This window comes from Phacochoerus africanus, chromosome 15 (genome assembly GCF_016906955.1).
Source record: "Phacochoerus africanus isolate WHEZ1 chromosome 15, ROS_Pafr_v1, whole genome shotgun sequence".
Taxonomy (NCBI): domain Eukaryota; kingdom Metazoa; phylum Chordata; class Mammalia; order Artiodactyla; family Suidae; genus Phacochoerus; species Phacochoerus africanus.
Window position 1 is genome coordinate 54,255,087 of NC_062558.1, and position 22,804 is coordinate 54,277,890.

The 22,804-nt window shown below is 44.6% G+C and overlaps 1 protein-coding gene across 1 annotated transcript; it reads left to right on the forward strand.

Annotated features, from left to right (window-relative positions):
- The first annotated feature begins 13,606 nt into the window (after positions 1 to 13,606).
- Positions 13,607 to 21,004, forward strand: ZP4 (zona pellucida glycoprotein 4). The gene is made up of 12 exons (XM_047761295.1): positions 13,607 to 13,810; positions 14,344 to 14,465; positions 14,543 to 14,645; positions 15,738 to 15,890; positions 16,651 to 16,838; positions 17,361 to 17,458; positions 18,270 to 18,400; positions 18,566 to 18,755; positions 18,836 to 18,983; positions 19,289 to 19,367; positions 20,536 to 20,652; positions 20,856 to 21,004. Exons 1-12 carry the CDS (start codon positions 13,633 to 13,635, stop codon positions 20,957 to 20,959), a joined length of 1,611 nt encoding a protein of 536 aa, XP_047617251.1. The 5' UTR covers positions 13,607 to 13,632; the 3' UTR covers positions 20,960 to 21,004.
- The last annotated feature ends 1,800 nt before the right edge of the window (positions 21,005 to 22,804 follow it).

Consider the following 22,804-nt stretch of genomic DNA (forward strand, 5'->3'; position numbering starts at 1 on the left):
CCAGGAAAGAATGGCCTCTGCTCCCTTTAACATAGAAGTGGGAGGCCACTGAATGCCCAGTTTCTCTAATAAATGCCCACCCAGCACCCCACACCCTGCAAGTTTCACTTACGCTCTAAGGATGACTTATTCACCACTAGACCACTAACTTCTATTTGAAAATATTTCCAAAGTCACATTTATGGCTTTGAATCCAATGGTATTATCAACCCCCACATGACTTTAAATGCTTTCTTCTTAATTTTAAGCCCCTGCTAAATTATCTATGCACCAGAGCATGAAGATGCAGTGTGTTAATCAAAAAATGAGTAAGTTTTTTTTTTTTCTTTTCTATGCTGTTGTAGAAATGTCACTTTGCCACATCACTGAGCATCAGAGAAGTAAGAGGGAGAGGGGCAGCATGAACAACAAGACTGATCACTCGGGAAAAAACTTGGAATTTAGGGCCAAAGTGAATTCCTTCTGATTTCTGGGCAAGTGGATAAAATGTGCAGCCTTGAAGAACTGCCTCCACTTCAAGGATGGTCTGAGTTTTTATTTCCATTGAGTTTACTTCTAATTTTCTCTCTTGCACTCACCCCTTTGGGCTGTCCACTGTCATGTTGATGTTTCCTTTTTTTGAAGTTGTTTTATAGTTGGCTGATATTTTCCCATGCTGAGACATTCCTTATTGCCGGAGGCCCGCTCCAGCGGTCAGGGAGCGTATGCTTTTTCCCTATCGGAGAGGGATGCGGGGTTGGCGAATGTACAATTATGGAGACAGCCTCTTTGTCCCTTCTTTCAGGGCGCTGGACTGCTCAGATTTTATTGGCATAAGTGGTTGATTATATAGACAGCTTTTTGCTACAGATTACATCACAGTGTTAAAAGTACATTGGTTAACTATTACATGGTATAGCAGCTATACATCATGTTTTAAATCTTTGTTTTAACTAAACTTAGTGGGTACAATTTAGGGGCAATTAGGTACAATACATCATGTTTAAAGATCTCTATCTTAACTAAACTTAGTGAGTACAATTTAAGGGCAATTAGGTACATACATCATGGAAAGGAGGAGACAGTACAAATCATCCCATGGCCAGCCAGTCTTTACAATTTGAAGAGTTCACAGACACAAGACTTTGGCATTCACACATCTTGTTTTTAGACTGGTGCTTATCTTTAAAGCGTTATGGCAGGGAGACTGTGCGAAAATATAAACCAACTTAACTAGATATCACTTAAAAGCTTCTATAACTCATGGCTAGGTGTCTTTTGGTCAAGAATAATATATGTCTAACTTCTATGAACCTCATGAAAATCCTAACTCTAAAATTTACTGTATAACTAATTAATAGATAAACACTATGTTTTAACTAAGTTGGATTAAAATAGGGGAAAGTCCTTCAGGATGAAATTCTTATTATACTATTGTTGTAATGTTGTTAAGTCACAAATCACCACAGGACAATAAGAATGGGAAATAAGAATAAGAAGTAAATAATCAGGAAAGACTGAGAAAAACTGAATAACAAATAGAACAGCAGGAAAGACTAGGCCACCCGAGAAACAATCCATGTTCTTCAGTGCAAACATGGAAATTGCTTTCCCAGGAAAGCCTTAATTCTTCCCCATCAACATCAAAGTGAGAGCTGTGTACCTGAGGCCTGCCCTTGGCTTATACCGTGCAGGCAGGCTTTCATCCTGACCAGAGGCCCATCTTCAGCATGCACCGTTCAGGTGAGCTTTTTTCCTGACCAAAAGTCCACCTTTGGCTTGTACCATTCAAGTGGGCTCCCTTTCTTGGTTAAGAACCTGCCTTCAGGTTTTTCTGCCATCAGGCAAGGTCCTTTTTTGAGTCCCTGCATTTTCTCGGCTCCCCTCACCTTATCTGTCCTGGCAAGCATGAATCTATGTTTAAACTGCACAGAGGAAAACCCATGTGCACACACCATCAAAGGGAACAGCTGCAAGAAGCTATTTGCTTCTATAAAAAATTCTTAGGTGAAGATTTAGGAGAGCTGGGCTCTGGTTCCAGGTCGGACATTCGAATGTTAATGTCTCAGGAACTAAAATACTCATCCCTGTCCTTAAGCTCCCACCTAGCACAATACAGAAGCTAAGGCTACATCATTTATCAAGTTTGTCTCCCAACAGAGATCCCCTGTGCCATTGGACAGGATCCGTTACTATCTCCTGCCTGCATCCTGTATCCTGTCGATTCCTGTTCTAAGTGTTTATTCATGTCCTTGGTCATTTGATCCTCACTAGTCCTTCATATATCACGTCTGGACCAGCCTCCTTCCTCACCATCTATCTTATCCCACCCAACTGCCCTCATCTGAAATTCAAACTCCACTTCCTTATAGCTACAGTTCCAGTGTCATCAGTCTCACCCTGCTCTAAAGTCCTCTTTCTACCCGTGTCACCCATTTTTCACTTGGTTATAGACTGTCTCATTTTGGATTTTTTTTTTGCATTATTTATTAATTGCTTCAATGTGTTTGCCTTGACTCCCATCTAAGTCTCAAACCCTTTCTCTAAATCATCAACAGTCCTAGTTTCTTGTCCCAAGCCTCAACTACTCCCAATGATCCTGAGAAAAACCAATGATCTTCCATTTTCTTATATAAAAAATAAGAGCTCTTTAGAGTTCTCTGGTGGCTCAGCAGGTTAAGGATCAGGCATTGTCACTGCTGTGGCTCAGGTTACTGCTGGGGTGCAGTTACATCCCTGGCCTGGGAACTTTCAAATACTGCACATATAGCCACACACACACACACACACACAAAAGAGAGAGAGAGAGAGAGATCTTTAAAATTACTTTTGGGAGTTCTTACTGTGGCATAGTGAGTTAATAATCTGGCTTGTCTCTCTGGAGGCATCAGTTTAATGCCTGGCTGGGCACAATGGGTTAAGGATCCAGTGTTACTGCAGCTGTGGCATAGGTTGCAGCTCCAACTCCATTTGATCCCCGGCCCTGAAACTGCCATATGGGTACAGCTGAAAAAGAAAAAGAAATAAATAAACTAAAATGGCTTTCAGCTCTAATAGTCTATAAGTCAGATTTTATTTACTGTTTCACATCTCAGATTTGTTCTTTTGAGTGTTATCATTATTGTTATTCCTCTGAGTTCCTAGCATAATCCTAATATATAATAGATGCTTAATCAAGGAGGAAGTTCAGACGAGGTCAATGAGGTGGTTTTTCTGGCCCCTCTGGAAGTGCCAGGATTCCAGGGTGGAACTGAGGTATCTTGGAACCCAGTCCCCAGTTCCTAAGGCCTTTCCTACTGAGCTGTGAGTGTCAGAAGTCTTCTTTCCTCCTTCAGAGCATGGGGGAGGCGGTAGAAACACAGCTCAGTGTTTATTGGAAACAAAAGCCTTCCTAAAAATCCATCTTCAAAGCTTCTAATTTTCAACCAATAAGACACAATTCCTTTACAGCTAAAGGCCAGGAGTCTTCTGTCTTTTTAAATGAAGGAAAAGGCAGGACCTGTCACGTGACTGCTGACAACGTGACCCAATTTCAGAGGAAAGGAATGAAACGATCAACAGTTTCAGTTTGCAGCATGGAAAGAGAGGGTGAGATCTGATAATCCCGGCCTGTTCCTCATTTTCTGCTTGAGGAAAAATAAAGGGTATTTATGAGAACTGTCTTCTGTTATTAAACTGAAATGATTGCTTCGGCCCTTTTAAAATGTTTTGTAATATTAATTTTTCACTAATGACATTTTTAATATACTGTGTGATAAATCCCTGCCAAAGGCAGGCTCTCCCTCATGCTGGCCTGCAGGGCTGTAATGAGCATGACCCCGGCTCTTACACAGATTGGACTCATCCATCACCCAGTTTGTGGCTCCGAGTCAGTCTTTCTCCAGCTGTTACCTCCCTTTGTCCTTGCAGCCATTTCCAGTGGTTCTAGAGAATTTTATGCAGTAGACTTTGCACATATGCTGGGAGTGGGGCTAAGAGAACAAGGAGGGTGACTGTTCGTCTGAGGAAATCAGATGAATCCAGTCAGCTTCCAGGGGACAGTGACAGAAGCAGTCCTGTGGCCTTTTTGTTCTGTGGCTCCCCCAATAGACACCAGCCTCAAAGCTAGTTGTTGGCAGGCTCCTGCTGAATTTGGAGGATATTTACTTCAGGTTTTATTGGCATCAAGTGAGTCAGATTGCTCTGTAACAGCAGGGTTTTGGAGCTGAGAAAAAAACAAAAGCAATCTTGATTAGGACCTTAGCTCTAATTCCAAACTATCACTTTTCTGCCACACTAAGGAAAAAAAAGGAAAAGGAGGATCGTGGAAAATGAACAGAGGAGAATGTTGGAGGGTTCTCCAGAATACAGTGGGAAAGGACCATCCCTAAATCGCAGGCACCGATAAAACATGAGCCACTGGTTGCTTTAAAATGAAAAGTAGGAGTTCCCATTGTGGCTTAGTGGTTAACGAATCCGACTAGGAACCATGAGGTTGCAGGTTCAATTCCTGGCCTTGCTCAGTGGGTTAAGGATCCAGTGTTGCCATGAGCTGTGGTGTAGGTCGCAGATGTGGCTCGGATCCCGAGTTGCTGTGCCTCTGGTGTAGGCCGGTGACTACAGCTCTGATTCAACCCCTAGCCTGGGAATCTCCATATGCCACGGGAGTGGCCCTAGAAAAGGCAAAAAAAAAGACATAATAATAATAATAAAATAATAAAATAAAATGAAAAGTATAGAAACATTTGAAATTTGTTTATTCAGGATTTTATACTTTCACCTGTTCATTCCTTAACATGTCTCTTTATTCTTTAACAAATGCATCCCACAGCCTAGCATAGTATGTGGCACAAACTACGTCCCATGAAAGAGCGATCAGGATGCAAAGAGAAAACCAGAAAAATGAGGACAGGAGAAAGCTGGGTTCAGTCCCCAGGGTCTAGGTTAATATCTAGTCCAGAGTAGAGGCTCAGTGAAGTTCAGCTATAGTTTATACATATCGTTGAATTGACTTGATTTATTCCCAAAGCATTGACTATACCATATGACTCGAGTTATTTGTGTTCAGGCTGGATAAAAAGAACTTAAACCTTTCCCACTCCTGTAGATGTTTGCTTAGTGGGAAATGGACATGGTGCACCACTATTCTTCATGATACGGTTTTGTGCATGCCAGAATAGGCACACTTTGGCAGATTCATAGAACTGGACGTCTTTGATAGGGAAGGTTGTAAAGCACGTAAAGAAAACTGTTTAACTGAATGCAAAGGAGAACTGCTGGTCCTGTGGGTGGGGTAGAAAGATGCAAGGAGGGAGGAGAGGTCTTCAATGGAATTTTACGTTTTTATCCAAGCTGAATTCTCAGAACATGATCTGCCCATTCCAGAAATATGTATTGAGGCTTTGCTGCGTTGAAGGCCTTAAGCTAGAAGGGACAGACCCAGAATTCAAAGTCCTTGTGATGAAAAGACCAAGGCAGAGGGGGGTAACAATTGAGATGCATTTGAGAGGGGCAGTGAGAGCAGGAGGCATTAAAGTGCTCAGGGCACAGCCCCTCAACCTGGCCAGGCACCAGTGTCCAGAGGAGCTGATGCCTCAGCCAGATTTCTTAAAGAATAAGATGCAATGAAATAAGTAAAAACAAGCTAAGCTGGAGCAGACAAGCAGATAGAGCAGGAGAAGTTTGTTGACCAGATTAAAAAAAAAATACACAACTTAAAATTTGAGAATTGTTTTATTGAGAACTTAAGCCTAGGAGACAGCCTCTCGGATAGCTCTGAGGGACAGCACTGAAGAGGTGAGGAAGGAGCCAGAATACAGAGATTTTGAAAAGAAAAAATATCATAACATTAAAAGATTACTGTCTGGAGTTCCTATTGTGACTCAGCCGGTTACAAACCTGACTAGTATCCATGTGGATGTGGATTTGATCTCTGGCCACACTCAGTGGCCTAAGGATACAATGTTGCTGCAAGCTGTGGCATAGGTCACAGAAGTGGCTCAGATCCGGTGTTTCTGTAGCTGTGGTGTAGGTTGGCAGCTGTAGCTCAGATTCAACCCCTAGCCTGGGAACTTCATATGCCTTGGGTGCAGCCCTGAAAAGAAAAAAGAAAAAAAAAATTACTGTTATTTCAAGAAAACCAGACATTTCAAGTTAATGAATTTAGCACTTTTCTATATATTGGAAGATACAAGTCTAGGCTCACTGAAATCATTCCTTTGATATGCACCTCAGCTATCTGGGGCCTGTGTCCCCTTTCCTTCCTCCTGAATGCCCTCGGACTGCAGCGACAGTGGCTGCAGTGGCTGAAGGCTTGATGGCCTCAACATCCTTTGTTCATGATGTAGCAGGCAGCTACAGTGCATCCCAGAAGAGAAAAGAGCATAGCCCACTGCTTGGAGTGGGGGGTAGGAGGGTGGTGTTCAGAGCAAGTTTGAGAAATGTCAGAGGAGTTTTATTTGACCAGTCTCTGGGGAGAAGGAGGCCACCCTGGACACAGGGGCAGAGCCATGATTGAGGGGGATTGGGAGAGCCAGCCACGCTAAGGAGACTGGGTCTTCTGGAGCTTACAGCAAGTTTCAGTCACATGCTAATGTAAACATAAAAACAGGCTAGTGGCAGATAGGAAGTAGGCCTTGCAAAACTAGCTGTCTCTAAAGCAAATGCAGATACTTAAGTGATCAGAATTCCTGCATCTCAAAAATAAGGTGTGAACGCATGGGTAAGTCATGTGAAGAGTACAAAGCTGTGACGCGTGCTTCAAAGACCTTACAATCCGGAAAGGAAAAGTAAGTCCTGAATCATCACTGTCCCAAGAGGAATACAGATAAGGAGAGTTGATTTTCCAAACTAAGCAGCAGCCCCCTCCAGCTGGGCAATTGGGAAGAGGTCTTGGAACTTCTATCCTAAGGCAGAGGTTCTCAAGCTTGATTGTGTCAGAATCACCTGGAAGACCTAACCTAACCATGGACCACTAGTCCCCCACCCAGAGTTTCTGTTTCACTGGATCAGGAGCTCTTGCCAAAACTCGGCCTCTGCCCACCGGTGCCAAGTAGGAATGCAGAGACAGAGTTTGGGGCTAAGGAGAAAAAAAAAATAGCTTTATTTCTTTGCCAGGCAAGTGAGGCCACAGCAGGCTAGTGTCCTAACGACCGTCTCTTCCTTTGAAAGAGAATAATAGGGCCATAGGTAAGGAGCAGGAACTTGCTTGCCTTCGTCTTCAACGTTGGTGTTTAGGGGCTCCGGGACTGGTTCTGGTTCACACTATCTTGAATTAGCTGAGGGCTCGAGTTCTACAGGCGTACTCAAAGATACTGTTATGTATATTCCTTGAGGAGGAACCAGGACCTGTCCCAAGACTACACTGTAGTTTCTTGACTATTCCTCCCTGGTCTCTGCAACCCCTCACTTCCCTGATTAGCAACTGTTTGAACCTACCCTTTGGAACTCAGGAAAGGTCATCAAGGCTGAATGAGATCTATTTCCTATGAATAATAAATGGGAGAGGAAAGCTGGTGCCCAGGAGTCCTACATGGTCCTTCTTGGTTTCAGAGTGAGCCCCCCAAACTGACAGCTCTCATAAGCCCCTGATGCTGCTGGCCCGAGGACCAGGCTTTGGAGAACCTTTGCCCTCTGTGACACTTAGGGACTGGTTGGTAAAGATGAGGTTGTAGGTATCTCATGAAGAGGAAACCATGCATGTAAAGGCACAAGGCTAGAAAAGTAAGGCTATATGCTGATGGCCGTCAAGCGGGGTAGAACACAAGACACATGAGTATCTAAAATGCCATTAGACACAACAAACTTGGTAAGTTAATTTCTCAGTCAACTTGTTAGCCGAGAACAATTGTGCTAGAGTAGTGATCAGGCATAAAGCAGTGGCCAATGTTTGTGAGCATGCCTTCCATGCAGCCTGTACTTTTTCTACTCTATTATCTATCCTTCAACTATCCTAGCTCATCTGGTCTGCCCTGCTCTTTAAACTGAAACAGCCATTAGCACCAGTCAACTCAGCCACAATGTGCATTACTGCTCTTTTTCATCTAAACAAAAAGGAATTTAAAAATCATTTTAGTGTAGCCAAAGAAAGATTGGGAATGTTTAAGCAGACTTAAAGCAAGGAAAGAAAAATTATAAGGATAAACAGAGACATTCACATAGCGTTCTCATGTCATTAAAAAAAAAGAAAAAGCCCCAAAGATTAGTATGGCTGATGCAGTTTTACAATGGTTTGCAAGGTGTTTTGAGTTGAATTGTGCCTAAAGATATATTGAAGTCCTAGCCCTCAGCATCTAAGAATATTACCTGAAAACTGGGTTCACTTCTTGGTGGGGGTTGAGCCAAAATATACAACCAAGCTGAAGATTGGGAGAGGGAGGGATTTATTATTACTTTGTTGACTAAAAAAATACAACCTGAAAGTTAAGAGTTAAGTTTTATTTGGGGTGAAATTAGGACTTAAGCCCAGGAGACAGCATCTCAGGTAGCCCCTAGAAACTGCTCGGAGGGGATGAGGGGGGAAGCTAGGATATATGAGTTTTTGCAATAATGGGAAGGTGGTAGGAAAAAAGATTTACAGATAACCAGATTTGCAGAAGATTTACAGAAAACCATTTCTATGGGAAGACAATAAAGGTCTGGGCTTACTGGAATCACTGCTTTTATAGGCTTTTCTGAGTTCCCTCAGGGCTCACTGGCCCACCCTTGGGAGCGGCTGTTGTCACAGATGACCATGACATCTTTTGTTTTGTCCACTAACTACAGCTCAGGAGGCAGTATTTCAGAGCTGTCTGAAGAGGAAAGGGGGGAAGTATCAAGATATAAGTCAGAAAGTTGAAGGGGGAGGTGCATGCAGCCATGCATACATTTTACAGAAGTTAGCTGCTGGTCTCATGAAGGTTTCTACTAGTCACAGTCATTAGTTATTGATAGATTTTCGTGTTTGTCTATATATAAGGTGATGCAAGATTTAGATTCATAAAATCTTCTAAAAATATCTGTTTAAAGACCTGTTCTTCCAGTTTTTCCAGAGCACAGAGTCCCTCACTCCTGGTCTCCACCCTGAGTTCCACTCAGGGGGTGCTGTGGGCTGGCAGCTGCAGTGGCTCATGTTTTACTCCATGTAGAGGCTGATAGCAAAGTGCCAAACCTCATTTCACAACTTGCAGCAAGAAGAACACTGAGCATCCCTCCCAAAGCAGTGTCACCCCAACAGCAAACACGGGGATGTTTTAGCTAAGGTTATATGCATAATTCATGAAGGGGCTTGAACAGAAGAGAATTCAGGATAGAATTGGGGCAAAGGTCAACAGAGTTCAAGCTTTACTTGAATGAAGTCAAGAAGTTGAACATCATCATTCCATCGCCCACCTGGGTGGGGGCCTTAGTCCTGGGGGACTCAAAGCTATATTAGATATATTATTATGTACATCCCTTGAGGAGGAATAGGACTCTGCTGCATTATGGCATTATTGTTTCACTGCCTCTTCTCTGTTCCTTTGTTCCCTTAACCAGAGATTACCGAGACCTGTTCAAGGGCAAGCATTGTGGCCAGGCTTAGATCACAAAATGGCTTGACAATAAGTATCTAGAAAGCTGTGCCTGGTTCTCTCTGGGGACCTCCTAACCTATCTGCTATCACATAAGAATGTGACTTTATTTGGAAATGGGCTGTTCATGGGGATAATGGAGTTAAAATGAATGTAGCCCCAATCCAATATGACCGGCCTCCTATGCTTAACCCATTTAGCATAATTAAGGAGGGGGCATGCATGTCAATAGACACTGCCAGAAAACTCACATGGACTTCACCTGTGAGTCCCCATCCCAAAATACTTCCTTTCAGTTCTTTTCCTTTCTTTAGTAATTTACTCCCCTACCTCTTATTCAATTACTTAACTATTTACTTAACTATTCTTCCACTTGAAGACAGAGGTAGCCCGCGCATTGCATTGCTGTTCCTCTCCAAGTCCTAAAAGCCATTCAGCTGGGTCCCCTCCTGCCTGCAAAAAAGGACGATTTCCCCTACCAGTGGTGGTCCTGGTGACAGAGGAAGAGGTGGAGCAGGAGAGGCAAGACAAAATCAGAGCAGAGTTGGGACTAGGAGGCCAGGGAAGAGGGTTGCCTGGCTCAGGACAGAGGGAGGGAGTTGATAGAAGAGATCAGGGCATGGAACTCACCGCTCACAAGACTCAGACTCACACTTGACTCTTGCCTGTTGGGAAGGGAAACCATGTTCAGTACACTGTGTGTGATGTCTTCCTTCAGAAGAGGTGTCCTAATTTCCACCACCTGCCAAGAACAGCTGGGTGCCCCCTAATTACTGATTAGCACGCACAATGGTCTAATTGGTCCTCTATATCTGAGGGCTAATTTTGATTACTGCTTTATCACACTCGATGAGGGTTTCCTGGGGCTTTGTTTATCTGATGCCCCACCCTCCAGGCAGGTGGGCACACTCTAATCACAGCAAGGAAATCTGTCCAGGCCAGGTCCCAGGGCACATGTATCCAATGACCAGAACACAGGAACAACTCTGGTATCCATCAAAACACAACCCATCTCTAAAAAAATCACTGTGTGTACCCATTTCCAATAAAGGGCACTTTGGTAAACTTGTTCTTTAGTTTAAATTGAAATGTTCAATGTGATTCAAGAAAGATGCCTGGACCAAACAAGGTTTTGGGAAATCAGACTTTGTCTCCACCCAGTGACACAGGTGCTCAACTTCCAGGGACCCTCAGGGTTCAGACCAGTGAATGAGGAGTGGATGTGTGTTAGGGTTCTCCAGAGAAATAGAACAAGTAGGGGGTAGATATATGTTGATAAATATTTATTATAAGGAATTTTCTCACATTTACAAAGGCTGAGAAGCCCCATGATCTGCTGCCTACAAGCTGGAGACCCTGGAAATTCAGGGGTATAATTCCAGGCTTTTGCTAGGTGACACATAGTAGATCCTTAAATAGTAGGCCTATAAAATGTGGATCAAATAAACACTACAGGGTTTACAGGGCTTTTGATACATCTGTACAATTTATGGTGATTTGCATTCTATCCGTAATCCCTTAGATTTTTTATTTATTTATTTATTTTTGGTCTTTTTGTCTTTTTAGGGCCGCACCCTCAGCACATGGAGGTTGCCAGGCTAGGGGTCCGACTGGAGCTATAGCCATCAGCCTATACTACAGCCACAGCAGCGTGGGATCCGAGCCACATCTGAGACCTATACCACAGCTTATGGCAATCCTGGATCCTTAACCCACTGAGCGAGGCCAGGGATAGAACCCAAGTCCTCATGGATGCTAGTTGGGTTCGTTAACCACTGACCCACGACAGGAACTCCTGAAATTATTTTTAAACAATCAGATGGTTCTAACATAAGAAAACACTAAGTACAGCATCTGCCCTTCCAGATTCAAAGGGCAGAGTTGCTTTTGAGAGGGACATCCCGCCTTACAGATGTAAAAGTTGTAACTCATTGACAGAGGTCACTGAGTTAGTAAAGACTCAGAATTGGTATCCAGATCCACCGTTGCCCGAATCCATATAACTGCCACTCTGTCTTGCCTCCAAATTTTACCAAAATAGGTAACTCCTTGATTTTTCACTACTTTAGGGAGAGCATTCATAAGTCCAGTGGGGAGACTAGCCATTTAGTTCCAGAGATGCCTTGCACAGTTCAAGTTCTCATTTTTTTTAATTGAATGAAACATTATTTAAATTCTATAGGGCTTTACAATTTTCAAAAGTTTCACACAGATGATTTCATATAATCCCATAATAACCCTTTTGTCCTCTTCTCCTGTGGTACCCCACCCCCGCACTGGTCACCACTAGTTCTCTAGATCTGAGTCTGCTTCTTTCTTGTTTTATTTACTAGTTTGTTGTATTCTTCATCATTCTTATACTTGCAGTCACATGTACAATGACTTGAAGGAAAAATACCTGAAGGTTATGAGTTTGAGCTTATGAAGGAAACGAATCTGTAACAGTGAGATTTGGAAACCACATTTTCAAGGGGAGGTGGTCAGCCTTAGGACATGGCCACTAATGAAAGCATATCTCTTTCTTTTTTTGGTCTTTTTAGGGCCACACCTGAGGCCTATGGAGGTTCCTTAGGCTAGGGGTCAAACTGGGGCTTCAGCTGCTGGATCCTTAACCCACTGAGAAGGGCCAGGGATCAAACCCACATCTTCATGGATATCAGTCGGGTTTGTTACCACTTAGCCACAACCAGGAACTCTGAAAGCACATCTTTTGATTTATTCTTTGTTCAGTGAACATGGGGTATACACCCTCTAAGGCCTTCAGGATGCAATGAAAAATAAAACATAGTCCTTGCCCTCAAGTGCTTCTAGTAGAAACACTGAATAAATAAATGGCCATTCAAATCCAAGTCCTGGTAAGCCTTGTGAGCAAGTGAATGGGATGTGATGGGTTAGCAGTCAAACCCAATCAAGGTGGAGATGTCGTGAAGCCACACCCCATCCCTGAGAACAGAGTCCAGCATTCCTCCATGGAATCTGTCACCATGTGGTTAAGTGAGTTGTACAGTTTCCTGAGAAGACACCTGCCTATTTGTTCTCTTGTATTAGTTGTGATTTAGAGATACCTGACAATACCTTTTCAATGCTTTGATGAAAAGTCTTAGTCAACTTGGGAAAAATTTTTAACAGGCTAAATACAATCCAAAGATGATTTGGGGACACTGGTAGAAGACCATGGAAGCCAGTTTTTATGCTTTCATGTCACCAGTGAGGAATTTACCCATCATTCCCTCTAAATCTCTTAGAATGCCCTGTCACTTGGCACTATGGCCTAAACAGTGGCCAAGACACATGATTCATAGCTTATTAGTAGAACAATGCAAATAAGAATCCCCAGCATATTTATGAAAATATGGCAGAAACCTTGGTGAGTGGGAAAGATTTTTAAATATCCATAAGATGCAGAATTAGCTTGGGGAATTCATGTTATTATCCGAATTTTTACCTAATTCCTGAAGGGGAGCCCAAGAGGATAACTAAGGAAAAGAAAAGCTTTGGAATTTGTCAAGAAGAAACTCCTATGGTAGAATTCTCTCTTAGGACCAGGGAAAGGCTCCTTAAAAAATTATTGAAATATAATTGATTTACAATGTTGTGTTAGTTTCAGGGGTACAAAAACAGGGAAAGGTTCTAAGTCAGCTTTTCTCAGAAATCGTTTAAATTTTTCTGGGGTTTCAAGCCAGGCTCAAGAACACTCCTGCCAGGCGACATCTCCACTTTACAGATGAGGAAACTGAGATTCCGAAAAGTAGTGATTTACCCAGTTCATACAACTCGTAAGAGGCAGAGCTAGGATTTACACCCAAACAGGCAAGCTTCTCGGAGAGTCAATAAGCCAGTAAAATACGGGCTCCACTCCGCAGTCTGGAGGAAGACTCTTCTAGCTAATAGGCACCACATTGTTCCTGGGCTCTGAGGACCACCTGATGGGGTTTAAAGGGAAGCAGCTATGATATGGGGCCTAAAGTGAATGAAGATGGAAGACTCCCCATTTCCAAAGGAGGTCCACCTGCTTGTTATAAGGCATGCAGCTGAAACCAGCTTTTGCTCTGCATATAAAACCCTCCCCAGGGCACGGGGAGCTCGGGTTTTTGGGAGCGGAAGTATCCTGTTCTCCGCAGGCACTATGTGGTTGCGGCCATCCATCTGGCTCTGCTTTCCGCTGTGTCTTGCTCTGCCAGGCCCGTCTCAGCCCAAAGCAGCAGATGACCTTGGTGGCCTCTACTGTGGGCCAAGCAGCTTTCATTTCTCCATAAATCTTCTCAGCCAGGACACAGCAACTCCTTCTGCACTGGTGGTTTGGGGTGAGTGTGACCGTCTCCTTTCCGGTCTCAAACTGTCTTCCTTCTTCATGCTTCCTTCCTTTGGCTGAACTCAGCAGCCTTCCTCTAGATGATGAATCTTCAGAAATACCATTTTGGGGGAATTCCCATAGTGGCTCAGCCATAAGGAACCCTAGCATCCATGAGGATATGGGTTTCATCCCTGGCCTCACTCAGTGGGTTAAGGACCCAGCATTGCTGTGAGCTGTGGTGTAGGTCGCAGATGTGGCTAGATCCCATGTGGCTGTGGTTGTGGTATAGTAGTTGTGGCTCTAATTTGACCCCTAGCCTGGGAACCTCCATATGCCACAGGTTTGGCCCTAAAAATCAAAAAAATTAAAAAAAAAACCCAAAACAACAACAAAGAAATCACTTCACTTCTGAATCTGATTCCTTGTTTGGTCCTGTCGTTTCATGACAGCTGCCCCTTGGGGCCCAGGGCAGAGCTGGCTGTCCTTTCCCAGCACCAGTGGCCATGGTGACTGACTCTGTTTTCCCCCCTCCCCACCACCCAGACAGGCACGGGCGGCTGCACAAGCTGCAGAATGACTCTGGCTGTGGCACGTGGGTCCACAAGGGCCCAGGCAGCTCCATGGGAGTGGAAGCATCCTACAGAGGCTGCTATGTGACTGAGTGGGTGAGTATGCCCCTGCCTTTGGGGACACTGGGATGCCGGGGCCACCACCCAGGCTGACTCCGGGCTTGTCTCTCCAGGACTCTCACTACCTCATGCCCATTGGACTTGAAGAAGCAGATGCAGGTGGACACAGAACAGTCACAGAGACGAAACTGTTTAAGTGCCCTGTGGATTTCCTAGGTAAAGGCTAGGAACTCCAAGGTGGTGTGAATCTTCTTGGAAGGTGTCCTTGGTCCCCTACTGCTGGCTCTGTGCAAAGACACCAGCCCCATGGAGAACAGTCTTCCGGCTTTCCCCTCCAGGGGTGACCTTAGGATAAGTACCACCTGAGGATTACCTAGTGCCCAAATACTGGAGGGCTTCACGTGTGACCCCCTTACTTCTAGCCCAGCACTGCAGGCACTACTTTTGGCCCCTCAGTGGTGGGTGGCACAGCTGGGCTTCAAACACGAGTTATCCCTGGATCCAGTTCCTTCCCCTGGAAGGGAGACTCGGCAAATGCTTTGCAGAAGCTGACTGCACTGAGAACAGGGCTCAGCCTCTTTAGCTGCGGGCTACTGCTGACTTAATTGGGGATCAATAGGAAACATGCCTACTCAATTCCTGCAAACCTTGTCTTGCTTCCAAGAGCCCTGCCTCAGTCATTAGAATTGAACTGGGAATTCTTCTCACCTGTCCTGTTAAATAACTCCATGGCCCAGAGCGGTGGTACTGATAAGGTGCAGAATGCTAGGGTGTGCCCCAGGCCTGCTGAACCAGAACTTGATTTCAGAGTGCTGTCCAGATAACTTTTAAAGAACAGAAAGAATTTTTTTTTAAATGTCTTTTTTTAGGGCCACACTCACGGTGTATGGGAAGTTCCCAGGCCAGGGGTCAAATCAAACCTATAACTGGTGGTGTACACCAGAGCTCACAGCAATGTGGGATCCTTAACCCAGGGATCTAACCTGCATCCTCATGGATATTGGTCAGGTTCATTACCGCTGAGCCACAGGGGAACCCCAGAAGGAAGATTTCTTTACTTGAATAAAAGAGTAAAGACTCTGGCTGCTTCTACCAATCTTGTTGGTATTTCCTTTTTCCAAAGGGGACTCATATGAGGTGACTTAGTATTTACTGAACTTTCTGATTTAATCTCTAGGTATGTAAATATTAATTCCAGTCATCTAGATGTCTATGGGAATTTAAAGTTGATGCTCTGTAATGAATGGTCTCCTTGAAAAGATCAAACTGTATTACCTACCTTGAGTTACTCTCCTCTTAAAAATTTAGCTCTTGATGTTCCAACCATTGGCCTTTGTGATGCTGTCCCAGTGTGGGACCGATTGCCATGTGCTCCTCCACCCATCACTCAAGGAGAATGCAAGCAGCTTGGCTGCTGCTACAACTCGGAAGAGGTCCCTTCTTGTTACTATGGAAACACAGGTGAGTGGCTCTACCTTTGAAAGCAGCTGAAGAAAAGTGCCAGTTATCGGCAAGGAAGCCCAGAGGAGGACTATCTCCCCCCAACCCCAGCCAGAAGGCAAATAGAGAACATGAACAGAGGTTGATGTATAAGAAACACATCCTGAGACACTTGACCCGAGTGACAGAACTTTCTCCAGCCTCCCATTGTCTGCTCTCCTAGAATCTAAAAGAAAGCAAGCAATAGGCAGTGAACTCAGGAAGCTAAGTCTATGTGCAAGATGCTAATTGACAGTAACTTAAACCAATTCCCAAGGAAAAGCTATTCTGGGGGCTGATAGTGGTCTATCTAGAGAGCTTTATGTCAAAAGATGACTATTGGTCCTCAAATGATGCTCCATATTTTTTTCATGTAAAAAAAAATATGACCCTCATCAAACACCTTGATGTCACACTCAAACCTAGGCTCTGAAGCCTAGCTGAGTAAAAACAAAGCAGGCACTGCTCTTCGCTTCTATAGATAACAAATGATGCAAGGAGGTTAAATACTGCAAGGCCACACAGTGAGTGGTGGAGGAGAGATTCAAACCCACGTGCTCATCCAGAGCCTCAGTCAAGCTCTAGACAGCAAATCTTATATCAGGGTCACTAGCTGGGAACACCAGCCTCTCTAGAAATGGGAGGGGAGATTAGAAAATTAAATCCTAAATCACTAGATTGGGCTGGCTGGCTCAGTAACAAGAGGTGCCCTGCCTTTGACATGTCTGCTCTGATGTTTCAGTGACCTCACGCTGTACCCAAGACGGCTACTTCTCCATCGCTGTGTCTCGCAATGTGACCTCACCTCCACTGCTCTGGGATTCTGTGCACCTGGCCTTCAGAAATGACAGTGAATGTAAACCTGTGATGGAAACACACACTTTTGTCCTCTTCCGGTTTCCATTTAGTTCCTGTGGGACTGCAAAACGGGTAAGAAGCACTGACCCTGGGCTGTGTTCCCAACTCTAGAAGCTGAGCGTGGATGCTGGCAACTGGGGGAGAACTGAAATACCTTAGCTGTGAGGGAAGCTCAGGGGGCCATAGGATGGCCTCTAACACAGAGGTAAGTTTCATCGCTGAGAAAGCCAGCACCTCACCTGGGCACTGGGCCTGTCATCCTCCCTCTCTTGCTCCAGCGAGGGGCTGGCACTCTTTACCAAGTGGTGAAAGAGCAAGTACCAGGTTCCTCCTGAAACCCTGGGCTGGGTGATGGCTAGGGAGGTTAGCTGAGGGTCAGTAGTGTCTCTGGCTGCCTCATCTGAGTACTCAAAGCCCCTTCCAGTCCCTTTGTCCTGAAAGATGGTGAAGTGACCCCTGCTGAGCCCCTCTTGCCTCCACTCACATGAGAAAGCAGCCTGTGATGGCACTGCTGAGTGCTGGACCAAAACAAGTTCTGAGTACAGCAGCATCTCGCTAGCGAGAGTGACCAGACATCTTTATCTGTCCTTGTAGGTAACTGGGAACCAGGCGGTATATGAAAATGAGCTGGTAGCAGCTCGGGATGTGAGGACTTGGAGCCATGGTTCTATTACCCGAGACAGCATCTTCAGGTAAAGGTCTTTAACTTGACCTTGCTTAACCAGAACACCTGACATCCTCTCTTACACAAAGCAGGAGTTCTAGCATAAAACATGAAACGGTAAAAGAACATCTCCTCATGAGAGAAGAAACTGTCTACTGCCCTGGTGTGCTCCAAGCTCACCACCCATTATTTAATCTAGTAGCCCTGCATTGCTGCCACAAACTTGGTCTAAGCCTCAAACTTAACCTGGACTTCCGGCACATCGTACTGGGTTTCCTGTTTCTCACTGACTTCTTCCTCCTCCTACCCTATTGTCTGAGCTATAGTGTAAAAGAATCCCTTTAAAACCTTAGATACTTAAGGCATACTTAAAAATTTCTCTTTGTCTTCCCACAGCTTAGATGTAACATCATGAGTGTAACTCACAGGGCCCCGAATAAAACTGCTGCTACTGAAACTGCCTGTTCTCTGATGCTCTCATCCTTTGTGTTGTCCTTGTGTGGAGTCTTGAATGGACCTCAGACTCGTCCTGCCTCCATTTTTGTCTCTCCTCCACTTAGGTTACTTCTCATCATCCTTCATATCAATCACCTCCAACATCTTCCCTGACTGCCCCTCCGCTGAAGGCGCCTGCTTCTCACCACACCGCCTCTGTTTCTTGTATGGGCTTTACATCAAACACATAAAACCTTCTCATTTACATATTGGTCTCCCAAGGAGAGTTCTCACAAGGCCAGACCACACCCCTGTGTTGACAAACTTCATGTTTCCTCAAGCCTGAAAAAGTGGGACATGGCCCGTCTACCCAAGCTGGTAGCTAATGTCTTATTTTTCTGCAGGCTTCGAGTCAGTTGTATCTACTCTGTAAGTAGCAGTGCTCTCCCAGTTAACGTCCAGGTTTTCACTCTCCCACCACCCCTTCCGGAGACCCACCCTGGACTTCTTACTCTGGAGCTTCAGATTGCCAAAGGTGAGGCCCTCTTGGGTGGGGGATCTGGCCTGTAGCCTAAGTCCTGTTATTTGGGTTCAAGGGCCTTGCCTTGCTAAAAAGATGTTTATGTGGGTGATAGTCTATCTCAAGCCACCTTGACATTCCTAGCTCCTCACAGCTTCAACTTGTCTTGGCCTTTTGCAGATGAACGCTATGGCTCCTACTACAATGCTAGTGACTACCCGGTGGTGAAATTGCTTCGGGAGCCCATCTATGTGGAGGTCTCCATCCGTCACCGAACAGACCCCAGTCTCGGGCTGCACCTGCACCAGTGCTGGGCCACACCCGGCATGAGCCCCCTGCTCCAGCCACAGTGGCCCATGCTAGTCAATGGGTAAGTGGCTCCTTCCTGTGCCCGGATCCAAGTCCCTCCCAGGAGCCCACCTTGATGGCTGCCTATCTCTCTTGGCTTAGATGCCCCTACACTGGAGACAACTACCAGACCAAACTGATCCCTGTCCAGAAAGCCTCAAACCTGCTATTTCCTTCTCACTACCAGCGTTTCAGTGTTTCCACCTTCAGTTTTGTGGACTCTGTGGCAAAGCAGGCACTCAAGGGACCGGTATGATGCCTCCCCCTTTGCTCTTCAGCAGGACTTTAATGCCCCTCAACCCAATTGTTTCCACACGGTACCACTCCTCAGTCAAGTGGCCCCTTCATACTGGCTGTTGGCACTGCCTCAGAGCCACCCAGGGATGGCCTTGACCTGAGTATCGGGTCTGCTACAGCCTACTATGTTAGTGCCTCTGTGAGACCAGCTTGTGGCTAATAACTTTCTCGACCTCATCTGATGGGGGGAGGGAAGATTCATCAGGTCTGAAGACTTATGGGGTGTTACACTGTGTTCCCAATCCTTTTGGCTCGCAGGTGTATCTGCATTGCACTGCATCAGTCTGCAAGCCTGCAGGGACACCGATCTGTGTGACAACCTGTCCTGCTGCCAGACGTGAGTATACAAGCTGTCTACACCAGATGACAGAGTTGAGTGAATCTGGAGTCCCAGCGCTGAGCTTCATCCTGTGGGCAAATGAATCAAACTGAAGAGTCCTCTTATTAACAAGGCCTCTTGAAGTACTTTTATGAGTCAGTAGAACAGAAGTCTAAGAATTTTCTTAGAATTCCAGGACTTCTAAATATAAGCCATAAATCCTTCAATAATGCTCAGCCTCAGCTTTTTACCATATAAATTTGGACTTAGCCAGGAGTCAAACTGGTTTACGGCCTGTAATCACAACATTTCTGGTCCAGCCAGATAAAATGTAGACTTCTATACTTGCTTGAAGGCAGGTCTGGCAGCATGGCCCAAAGACCTACAGGTGGAATAGGATCGCTCTACATGGTCAGGCCCAGTGCTTCCACGGTTGTGCCCTTTCTCCTGACCCACTAACATTTATCTGGCCTCTGAATTGGGATTCATGACCTCTAAGGTGTTAGGTTCCTTTTGGCAAAAATGAAAATAAAACAAACACTCATAATACTGCTAATAATTGTCATTTAACAGACCAAATACTCCCCATCCAATTACAATGATACATATATGTCTAAACAATGAAAACTTGAAAGTTCAGAGGGTGTGTGTGTCTGTCTGTTTTAGGTCCACACCACTGGCATATGGAAGTTCCCAGGCTGGGGGGTCTTCCCAGCTGCCAGACTATGCCACAGACATAGCAATGCCAGATCTAATCCGTGTCTGCGACCTACACTACAACTCATGGCAGTTCCAGATCCTCAACCCACTGATCGAGGCCAGGGATCAAACACTCATCCTCATGGATACTGGTTGGGTTTATTGCCACTGAGCCATGACAGGAACTCCTTACCAGTTATTCTCATAAGATCTCAATATTAAGATGCTATGGTTCAAGAGCCTATTGAGGAAGAATGACAGTTTAGGGATAGTACAAAGTCATAACTTGTCTGAAAAATGAGGCAAAAGTTAGCACAAATGGCCAAGGCTGAGACTGAGACTTTGTATCTAACACATTGATGTTTTCTTGAAGCATGGAGCAGAAACGTCCATAACCAAGGACCCTGGCCCTATTTTAGACTCCTTAGCCATTCATACCACATGTATAAACAAATTCTAACAAATTTCAAATTCCTCTCCCCAACAGGAAGAAGAAGTTCTGACATCCATTTTCAGAATGGCACTGCTAGCATTTCTAGCAAGGGTCCCATGATTCTACTCCAAGCCACTCGGGACTCTTCAGAAAGGCTCCATAAATACTCAAGTGAGTGGAAAACATACCTGAGGCCCTGTATCTAAACCAATGGCCAAACCATAGCTACTTCTTCACCCCCTACTTAGCCCTTAGTGATTTGGTCAATGTGAACCTCAAAAGAAATGGTCTAAAGACTGGCAGTCTTTATCAGGTTGTAGAATCATTTGGTTTCAGTATCCATTAACCTACTAACCTACCTTTCCATCCCACAGGGCCTCCTGTAGACTCCCATGCTCTGTGGGTGGCTGGCCTCCTGGGAAGCTTAATTATTGGAGCCTTGTTAGTGTCCTACCTGGTCTTCAGGAAATGGAGATGAGTTACTCAGACCAAATGTGTCAATAAAACCAATAAAACAAGATTACACCACTAGCCCAGCTTCTCATTTGAAAGGTAAATAATTTCTTTAGCTCACCTGCTGTTTGGCATCTCCTTTTTCCAGCTTGATATATATATTTTTTTAACCTGAGAAGAAAACATGATGCCTTTATTTTTCTTCCATCTTCTGCCTAGAACATCATTTCAGTAGAACTTCATAGTTGGTTGACCTGAGCAGAACCTACAAGAACTAAAATCTCAGACTTAGCAGATCTTTCAAGCTCATGAGAATGTAGAACAAAACTGTTGCACAAGATCACTTAAACTGAGCTAGAGCTAGTACCAAATCTTCTAGACCATTGTTCTCCAACTTAAGTATGCATCAGAATAAGAGGGCTGATGGAAACGGACTAATGGCCCCATCCACAGAATATGATTAAGTAGACTGGCCTGAGGCTAATGAACCTGCATTTTCCTACCATTTCTCAGGTGACACTGATCTTTCTATTCTAAGCATTATGCTTCAAAAACTAAGACAATGCCTGAAAAGAGGCATCTGATCATGCCTTGATAAATTGGAAGTAGCTTGATCAGAAGCGGTTCTGTTCTGAGCCAGAACCAACAAATACTAAGAACTAGTACAGAATTCCCATTGTGGCTCAGAAGGTTACAAACCCAACTGGTAGCCACGAGGATGTGGGTTTGAGCCTTGGCTTTGCTCAGTGGGTTAAGGATCTTTGGCATGGCTGCAAGCTGCAGTATAGGTCACAGATGTAGCTTGGATCTGGTATTGCTGTTGTGACTGAGGCTTGGGCCAGCGGCTGCAGCTCCGATTCAACCCCTAGCCCAGGAACTTCCATATACCACAGGTGTGACCCTAAAAAGGAAAAAAAAAAAAACGGAAATTACAAGTAGAAAAAAACAGGGGGATAGTGAATTACTGTGCCTTCTCAAGGTAAAAACCCTACTAAAATTGAAACTAATACTGTTAGCCAAATTCTATGGATGACCTTTCTTCCAAGGAAGGAGCTCTGCAAGTAAGCCTGGTTAAGTAAGGTCCCACCATTCATCTTCACTCGGCAACTTCCAGGTCACTTTATATAATTCACTTCAGCAACATTGTTGATGAGCGTTTGAGTTGTTTCTAGCTTGTGGTGGTGAGCAATAAAGCTACTAGGAACACTAGTACCCAGCCTCATTCCTGTGTACAATCACCTTATACAATCTCCTATTTTGAATCAAAATAGCCCATGTGGGATCCCAGTGGGTTAAGCCATTGTCACTGCTGTGGTGTGGATTTGATCCCTGGCTCAAGAACTTCCACATGCAATGGGTACAGCAAAAAAAAAAAAAAAAAAAAGTGTACATAATGGTGTTACTGGCACTAGGTTATTAAAAACATCAGTTTCTGCCTTGGATCATTGGCTCTGAAGAATTTAGTGGTTCATGCCACAGTAAGGATGCTGAAGAAGCTCTGTGGAGAAAGACTGATACCTCCAACCAACAGCTGTGTGAATCAGCATCCTTGGAAGGTAATTCTCCAACCAAAACCTCAGGAGAGACTGTACCAGAACCACCTAGCTGAGCCATTGCTAATACCTGTTTCACCACAACTGAGAAGTGATTGTCATAAGCCACCACACTTGGGAGTGGTTTTTAAGGAAAACTGGATTTAATAAAAAGATTCCTTGAATTTTATTTGTGGAGATGTCATACCTTGGGTATCAAGGAGTAGAATTTTTCAGTCATGGAGCAAGTGTATGTTTAAATACATAAGCAACTGTCAAGTATTTCTACTGTCTCTGCACTTGCATTAGCTTTGTAAGGGTTCCAGTTGCCCTAAATC